The sequence below is a fragment of the Gymnoscopelus microlampas genome (genome assembly GCF_963454915.1).
Source record: "Gymnoscopelus microlampas genome assembly, chromosome: 7".
NCBI lineage: Eukaryota > Metazoa > Chordata > Actinopteri > Myctophiformes > Myctophidae > Gymnoscopelus > Gymnoscopelus microlampas.
Genome location: NC_139944.1, coordinates 49,354,674 through 49,364,623, shown reverse-complemented (window position 1 = coordinate 49,364,623; position 9,950 = coordinate 49,354,674). Strand labels below are relative to the sequence as shown.

The following is a 9,950-nucleotide window of genomic DNA, read 5'->3' as shown; positions in this document are numbered from 1 at the left end:
CTCAATTTATGTCGTTTATGGCAATTGATTCCACCTCATACACATTTCTGTGTTGTCACTGCTGTTGTATCCTACTGGCTCACCTGCCTGTGAGGAGCCCCCACCGGCTCCGTTATACTCCTCCTGCCCAACACGTGGACTAGTGACAAATATCACCCTCCCTGCCCCCGAACACGGGCCAATTGAGTTCCTATAGAGTATAGACACTTGACAGATCCAGATGCACCGCAGTGGGCAGCTACTTTACCACTGTGCCACCCGAGCGTTTATCAAAATTGCACGATGATTACATGATAGCTACATTAGCTAGTTCGAGTTCATTCAGACAACTCAAAATATATTGTAAACCTTCATTTATAAAATGTAAATACAAGTGTGAATATTATTTTATCTTGCTGTTCAGGCTCTGCTATCCATGCTCAGCACATTAAAAACCATTTAAGGGGAACATACAGTATACAGGATTTAACAATCCCTCCAGGGGAAAACAGAACTCTTAGGGAAAGCAGAGAACACTGGTGGTGTTGAACTGAATGAGTTGAGCTTAAAAAGACGGGCAAATTGGTCAGCTGCTTGACATGTCACATACCTACATCGCCCATAGTGGTGTGCATGTGTGTAAATCTCTCAAGTGTATCTTCCTGAACTAGCTCACAGGCTACATAGCTAAATGTACAGTAACCATGTTTGTATGTGGCTGGTTGCACAATGCTTTAGCAATAAGGACTAACAAGAAAGAAATATGCACGCACGCACGTACACGCACAAAGTGAGATAAGGAGTGAGTGAGATCAGTTAAGATCTTTGAACCTATAGAAAAGTATTATTTTTGTCTGTGATTTTTAGTTATAGTAAAAGTAATCTTACCAAACTGTGGTATCTTCTCTAGATCTTTCTCCTTCTTGGTTTTGGTCTGAAGATCTTCATAGACGGCATCGTCTATCTTTTGCAGATGAAGGCGCTCATAATGTCCCTCTGCAGCCGTTTCTACTTGAATTCGTCTTGCTGTAATGGTGGGGTCATTCTCGTAGATTTGATCTTCCTCTTGGAGCTCAATGTTTTCAGAATGACTAGCCACAGCCATTTGTACCGTTATGACTTCAATTCTTCTTGTAGTTATTTGGTCCAGCTCTTCACAACATTTGAAGATGCGTATCTTCACAGTACTGTTATATAGCATATGACAGCTCACACCAACACACACAATATCAACCACAATGAGTAGGCTGTGCTAACGAAAGCTAGAAGTGACCACCGTTTTCCTGTAGCTTCATGATCTCTCTAAAGTTATACCACACAAACTGTCCATCGAAAAAAAATTATAAAAAAGGAGGCAATATGTTTCAATCAAAAGATGTATATGTAAATGGTGCATTTATATAGCGCTTTTATCCAAAGCGCTTTACATAGAATGTGCATTACATTCACCCATTCACACACCGATGGTGGAGGAAACCATGCAAGGCACCAACCTGCTCATCGGGAGCAATTAGGGGTTCAGCGTCTTGCTCAAGGACACTTCGACACTTACTGGGATCGAACTGGGAACCTCACGGTTCTCCATCCGGCCACTCTACCCCTGAGCCACTGCCACTATGTGCGTGAGTTTGTGTTGATTCAACTACTGGAGATATATATATATATATATATATGTATATATATATATATATGTGTGTGTGTGTGTGTGTGTGTGTGTGTGTGTGTGTGTGTGTGTGTGTGTGTGTGTGTGTGTGTGTGTGTGTGTGTGTGTGTGTGTGTGTGTGTGTGTGTGTGTGTGTGTGTGTGTGCGTGCGTGCGTGCGTGCGTGCGTGCGTGCGTGCGTGCGTGCGTGTGTAATACACACACGTAGAAAATCATTTGTAGATTTTAGAAAATACTATCTCTCTCTCTTTCGCATTTGAGCATTGACACAGCTGTAGAGCGACTGCTCCAACTTATCTGCTAATTATCTTATTTTGAAATAACCATAAAACATCATGAGTTCCTCAATTCAACGTGATTAAATAATTATTTTTCACACAGTGGGATAGGAACTTTCAGACCAGAGGTCCTGGCAGCGTGCAACAAAATGATGAGTTGTTAATGTGACTCTATAACAAATATGTGATATATTGTATAATGTACCACTTGGAGGGTAGAATATATAGGTGTATACATATTAATGATCATGGATAGTAAGTTTCTAATGTACTGCAGAGCTGCTTTAGAACAAGGTGCTATAATTATTCTCAGGGCAACATATAGTGACAAAAAGGACCAGGTTACCATTCAGAATTCAGGTTATATCCAACATATTGTCGCTGTCAGGTGGAAACCTTGTATCTCCATACAGTATATCGACTTTTTGTGTTTTAGCAAAAAAGATATGTAGACATGTCTTTGTGTGTTTGACATCTGCGCTCTCATAGATGTCCACCACTCTCCTCCAACTGTCCTCTGTCCTCAGAGTCCCCTCTCTGTCCTCTTCTTTCACTCTTTCTCTTTCTCAAGCCTGGCATGGTTTAAATATGTGTAGACATCACACAATGATGAGAGAGGCTTATACAAATAGTAACTGTATTGTAATTGTATATTCTTCTCTTGTATTGATTATCTATATCAAAATAACGACATGATTATATTCACACTGTGACGTTGGAGTACTGTGAAAACGGTTACGGTGACGGATGAGACAGTATCACTGAGGCTATGTGAACTGGCAGAGTTGGGTGACTCCCCCATCAGACACATGCACACATAGGAGCAAACCAGTGCTCGAGCACCTGCCCGATTGCCTTCAAAGGAGAAACCTTTTTGTTTTGTCTAAATAAGGCTAGTTTGTTGTGTTTCCCCTTCCTGACACTTAGCAGCAGATTCTCATCATTTCACAGACGTGATGTGGGCTGGTGTGAGACGTGAAGTTCATTTTTAGAACATATGAGTTTCACTTTCGCTTAAAAACATACTGCAGTGAGAAGGTTTGAGGATGTGGCTAACACTTCTATCTCATGCAAGTCACCATCGTCACGTTCAAAAATGTGAACATGCTGGGTTCCTTTAATAGGTTTTTAAATCAGCCAAATTTGCTACTGTCCTCCAGTAATGATTAGGCCATTTTCTTTTTCTTCTAATGTTTTTTTTTTTTAATTCAGTGTGCATGTCATAAGGGCCTTTTTTTCATACAACAATTAAAGTTATTTTTGTCTTTTTTTTGTACCTTTTAACTGCACCGATCTGTGTAAAACTTTGTATGGGCACTCCCTAGAGGCCAAGGAAAAACCTCTGCCTTGCATTTTTAACATCTGAACAAATGCTGCAAATCATGAACGCAGCTTCCGATTGCGGTGAAACTTTGCACGCACATTCGCACTACGTTGAGGAACAAATGCCACCCTTTTAAACTCATTCAGTGCCAATGAAAGAATTGTGCCAGCCAAAAATACATAGTAAAAAAAAGTGCTCAGGAGCCGAGATACAGCCTTTTTCAGTAATAAGTTAAACAAGAAGTGAATGGAGCAGCAAATCTTCAAATGATGATATCTTGGGTTCTGAACGTTTTTTTCCAAAAGCGATGTGAGCTTGTAGATTTGCTATTTTAAACATTTTGCCAGCCATTTTGCCAGCCAGTAAAAAAAAAGTGCTCAGGAGCCGAGATACAGCCCTTTTCAGTAATAAGTTAAACAAGAAGTGAATGGAGCAGCAAATCTTCAAATGATGATATCTTGGGTTCTGAACGGGTTTTTTTTTCATATTTTTTCAAAAACACGTCAAACACGTCATTGGCACCCAGCGCCATTGCGGTAAAACACATGAAACACGTCAATGGCACTCAGTGAGTTAACATTGCCCTAATATAGCGCCACCAAGAGGACGATTTTTGCAAAACACATTTTTTGACAGTACTCCTACAGATTTTGTCCAAACATCACGCAAATCGGTACACAGTATCTCTATAGTCATTACAAGACAGGTCTTTCAGATTTTTCAGATTCCATTCTGATTAGCTAAGATTGGCTTCCAAAGTTTGCAGGAGTGCTCCGTTTTGAACAAAATGCCTCAAAATCAGGAACACAGCATGCGATTTCCATGAAATTTTGCACACACATTCCCACTAGGCAGAGGAAGAAATGCCACTTGAATATTTTCAAATCAGCCTCATGGTGGCGCTATAACAGGCCGATGCGTGTTTTACCTATAATTGCGCCTCCCTAGAGGCCAAGGAAAAACCTTTGACCTGCATTTTTCACATCTGCCTTTTATAGCGCACCCAGGAGGCCGACTTATGTAAAACAAACTTTTTTATATTAAGCCTTCAGATTTAATCCAAATTTCACGCAAATCGGTACACATGATCTCTGTAGTCAAGGGATCAAGACGGATCTGTTTGGTTTTTCATATTCCATCCTGATTGGCTGAGATTGACATCTATTGACTTTGCAAGAGTGGCCCGTTTTGGACAAAATGCCGCAAATCATGAACGCAACATATGATTGCGGTGAAACTTTGCACGCACATTTGCACTACGTTGAGGAACTAATACCACCCTTTTAACATTGCCCTATTATAGCGCTACCAGGAGGCCATTTATTTTTTAGATTTCTCCAACAAATTTTCTCCAAACATCATGCAAATCGGTACACATCTCTATAGTGATCAAGTGATCAAGACGGTTCCGTCCGATTTTTCATATTCCATCCTGATTGGCGAATTCCGAACATTGCTCGCCCACAACAACCTACCTGACCTGGTGGAGACCTGTGCTCCGAGGAGAACTTTTTCTAGTCTATTGATCATTATCATCCATATGTTCTACTAATATTTAAAATGTCATAGATTGTTTAGTTTCTCTGGTTTGTCTTAGTAATGAAAACATGCTACACTACTTTTCAATGTGTTCACTGTCAAAAATGTTTTTTAAATATAATGACAGTGCTTTATTATATCCCTTTCCCCCATTGCCTCGTGACTTTTCACCCCAAAACATTGTCCTTACATGGCCCAGACAGACAGATGGAGACCTTTCCTGGCAGAAATTTGCACTCTACTGAGCGCCCCTTTAAAGTTAAACATGGTCGCTATCATGCAGAAAACGTGTATCTCCATATTTCAACTTTTTAAGTTATTCTTTCGGAAATTAATGCCTTACTTCATCATAGAGCGTCACACAAAAGGAGAAAAAAAAAGAAAAGTAGTAAAAATAGCAGATCTACAAGCCCACAATGCGTCACATTGTGAGATTGTAGATCAGCTATTTTCACTATTTTAACATGTTTTTCAAATGATAATAAAAAACGTAACGGTTTTGGACATACAAGGTTTCCACCCGACAGCAACAATATATCATTTGTATTTTGTAACATTACTTGATGGCCAATGCAACAGGATCATATTAAGAGAGGGGAAGTGACAAGACAACATTATAGTAAGTACTTTAAACTTCGAAGGAGTTTTAGTCTGGATCTATAGCTCATAACAATACATCCTACAAACCTACATCATTTAACTACTTACAGAGTATTATCGTGCACTTACAGTATTTTTCAATGGGTCAGTAGAATTGTTAAATAAAGAGTTGAATAATGCTTATTGTCAAGTAAAAATGTATTAAAAGCTTTCACTGCTCAGTGTACAAGTTCATAATAAACCTGTTACAATACAGCGTAAAGACAGCTTAAATACAGTTGTAGCAACATTGTAATTATAGACATTATTGCACTTATAAGTAGGGTAATTGATATGTTTTGGTTTAAACAATATGTTTATTGTTATACAATGTTATACAATAGTCTATATTCTGATAGTAATCATTGCTATAGTTTATTCAGTAAAACGGGTCTACCTGTCTCTCTAGCTCTTTAATAAACAGAAAATACATTTTCAGGTGGGTTGCCAATTTCAGCCAATCAGAAGTTGGGGTGTGTGTGTGTGTGTGTGTGTGTGTGTGTGTGTGTGTGTGTGTGTGTGTGTGTGTGTGTGTGTGTGTGTGTGTGTGTGTGTGTGTGTGTGTGTGTGTGTGTGTGTGTGTGTGACTGCGCACGCGCACGTGTGTGTGTGTGCATGCATGAAAACGTCAATTTTAAGAACAAAAATAAATATGATGTCTCTACATTATGATTACATTTCATGTACATCATTATGGTAGATGATGAATCAGCAATGATCATTTTCCACTAGTTTGGTGTTCAGCCGATTATTCTCCAGGATCAGGGCATCGAAGTTGGTTGCCAGGTGGTTCTTCTCCCGGTTCAGGGCAGCACAGTTGGTTGTAAGGGCAGCATAGTCGGCTGTCAGCTGGTTCTTCTCCCAGTGCAGGGTAGCATAGTTGGTTGTCAGCTCGTTCTTCTCCTGCATCAGGGTAGCGTAGTTGGTCTTTAGCCGGGTATTCTCCAGGGTCAGGGTATCGTTGTTGGACTTAAGCTGGTTATAATCATGTACCAGATTGTCGTTGGTCATGCTGTTACTGGGTGAATGATCTGCAAAGGACAGAAATGGTGATGATAAACACAGTTGTCGCTACTGTTCATGATGACGTCAAGCATCTGTGTGTGGAAAGTTTTATTTGAGAAGAAGAAAACTCAATGTTGTTATTCTTATTTACATGCATTAAAGTCAACACCACTTCATTCATCATGCTTTGCAGATGCTTGCAATAATATACACAAAAAGAAACAATGAGAATTCGAAGAAAAAAAATATGAAAGAAAATGTCAGGCAACAAATTCCCTGAGTGAGTGATGTGGTAGCTTTGTGACATGAAATACTCACAGTGCACGACCAGGCCTATGATCACACCCAGCAGCATGAGACACAGCATCCCCAGACAGACAGCAACAACTATCACTGTTTGACAAAAATAAGATAAAATGCCCTTTTACACTCAATTGGACCAAAGTGCTTTGAAATACTTTGACACATCACTCCTCTCACTGTCCTCAGTGTCCCTCATGAATGTCTCATTATGATAACTTTTTATTTTTATTTTTTCACCTGTCATGTACGTATGGGGAAAATAACAAAATGTGTGATAAATATGAAAAAGCTACTCCTGTGTAAAGGTTATCATATATTTATTTACTTATATTGACCGTATAAACAATTTAATATAGGTAAGGTTTGGCCCACTCTTTCGATAATGAAATCTTGTCTGGCTCATGGACTAAGAGTATAGACGCCTGACAAAGTCAGATGCACCGCGGTGGGCAGCTACTTTACCACTGCGCTACCCGAGCGTTTGTCAAAATTGCACAATAATTACATGATAGCTACATTAGCTAGCTACTAAAATATACAAATATACTGAGTTCATTCAGATAACTCCAAATATATTGTAAACATTCATTTATAAAATGTAAATACAAGTGTGAATATTATTTTATCTTGCTGTTCAGGCTCTGCTATCCATGCTCAGCACATTAAAAAACATTTAAGGGGAACACACAGTATACAGGATTTAACAATCCCTCCAGGGGAAAACAGAACTCTTAGGGAAAGCAGAGAACACTGGTGGTGTTGAACTGAATGAGTTGAGATTAAAAAGACTTGGTCAGCTGCTTGACATGTCACATGTATCGCGCACATAGTGGTGTGCATGTGTGTAAATCTCTCAAGTGTATCTTCCTGAACTAGCTCACAGGCTACATAGTTAAATGTAACCATTTTTGTATGTGGCTGGTTGCTCAAGGACTAACAAGACAGAAATATGCACGCATGCACACACAGTGAGAAAAGGAGTGAGTGAGATCAGTTAAGATCTTTGAACCTATGGAAAAGTATTATTTTTGTCTGTGATTTTTAGTTATAGTAAAAGTAATCTTACCAAACTGTGGTATCTTCTCTAGATCTTTCTCCTTCTTGGTTTTGGTCTGAAGATCTTCATAGACGGCATCGTCTATCTTTTGCAGATCAAGGCGCTCATAATGTCCCTCTTCAGCCATTTCTACTTGAATTCTTCTTGCTGTGGTGTCATTCTCGTAGTCGATTATATGGTCTTCCTCTTGGAGCTCAATGTTTTCAGAATGACTAGCCACAGCCATTTGTACCGTTATGACTTCAATTCTTCTTGCCGTTATTTGGTCCAGCTCTTCACAACATTTGAAGATTTGTATCTTCACAGTACTGTTATATAGCATATGACAGCTCACACACACACACACACACACACACACACACACACACACACACACACACACACACACACACACACACACACACACACACACACACACACACACACACACACACACACACACACACACACACACACACACACACACACACACACACACACTCCTTTTCTAGGCCGGAAAAGGTAACACCTTTTCTTATGAAATGGCATTCTAAATATCAACCACAATGAGTAGGCTGTGCTAACGGAAGCTGGAAGTGACCACCACCGTTTTCCTGTAGCTTCATGATCTCTCTAAAGTTATACCACACAAACTGAAAAAAAAGTATATAAAAAAGGAGGCAATATGTTTCAATCAAAAGATGTGTATGTAAATGGTGCATTTGTATAGCGCTTTTATCCAAAGCGCTTTACATAGATTGTGCATTACATTCACCCATTCACACACCGATGGCGGAGGAAACCATGCAAGGCTTCAACCTGCTCATCGGGAGCAATTAGGGGTTCATGCAGCGTCTTGCTCAAGGACAATTCGACAATTAAAGGGGAGCCCGGGATCGAACTGGGAACCTCACGGTTCTCCATCCGGCCACTCTACCCTTGAGCCACTGCCGCTGTATGTAGAAAATCACACACGTAGAAAATAATTTGTAGATTTTAGAAAATACTATCTTTCTCTCTTTCTCTCACTTTTCCTCTAATTGTTGAAGGTTTTGAGCATGGACGCAGCTGTAGAGCGACTGCTCCCACTTATCTGCTAATTATCTTATTTTGAAATAACCATACAACATCATGAATTCCTCCATTCAACGTGTTTAAATAATTATTTTTCACACAGTTTGTATTGGGATAGGAACTTTCAGACCGGAGGAAATGAAAAAAGTAATTGAAAAATCACGCATTAGAAGGCCAATATCAGACACCAGAACCAAGGACAGGTGTTTTCGATCAATCCATCATGGTTAAAATGTAGTTTGAAGTTACCATGGGTTTGTATAGGAGGGGAGCGTGTCTGATAAAAATGAATATCAAATATCTAAATATTGAATCAAGCAACTTAAAAACTGTCTGGGGTGCTCACAAAAGCCAGACGTTAAAATGACCCCAAACATGTTTGAAAATGAAATATCCCTTTAAGCCGTATTTCAAATTAAATGAAAATAGCAACATGAGCGGATGCTCCGGATAGTGAGCGTGACAACAGCCCCCTGGAGTGTGGAGCACTGGGCATTAGTCGGGAAAAAAAGAGAAAAATCGCCACTGCATGCATGTGTGCATGTCCAAAAAAATGGCACACCCTGCAGAATAACCAATAGACCATTTGCAGCACAATGTAAATGTGCGTGCTTGCGTGCGTGCGTGCGCTCGTGCGCGCTTCTCTCCTGTGGAAGTTCTGACAGCTCAGCGTCAACTAAGAGACAGAGGAAAGAGGATGAGGAGATGAATGGCGATATGTAGACGTGTCTTTGTGTGTTTGACATCTGTGCTCTCATAGATGTCCACCACTCTGTCCTCCAACTGTCCTCTGTCCTCAGAGTCCCCTCTCTGTCCTTTTCCTCTATCACTCTTTCTCAAGTCTGGCATGGTTTAAATATGTGTAGACATCAAGGATGAGAGAGCCTTATACAAATAGTAACTGTATTGTATATTCTTCTCTTGTATTGATTATCTATATCAAAATAACGACATGATTACTATTCACACTGTGACGTTGGAGTAATGTGAAAAAGGTTACGGTGACGGATGAGACATATATCACTGAGCCTACGTGAACTGGCAGAGTTGGGTGACTCCCCCATCAGACACAAGCACACATAGGAGCCAACCAGTGCTCGAGCACCTGCCC

General features: G+C 40.0%; 1 protein-coding gene across 1 annotated transcript; it reads right to left on the bottom strand.

Annotated features, from left to right (window-relative positions):
• Positions 1-6,129: 6,129 nt before the first annotated feature.
• On the bottom strand, positions 6,130-8,012 carry LOC311048616 (uncharacterized protein; the record flags this gene model as incomplete). The annotated part of the gene is made up of 3 exons (XM_084061879.1): positions 6,130-6,452; positions 6,745-6,819; positions 7,796-8,012. 3 exons carry the CDS (start codon positions 8,010-8,012, stop codon positions 6,130-6,132), a joined length of 615 nt encoding a protein of 204 aa, XP_083918005.1.
• Between the last annotated feature and the right edge of the window lie 1,938 nt (positions 8,013-9,950).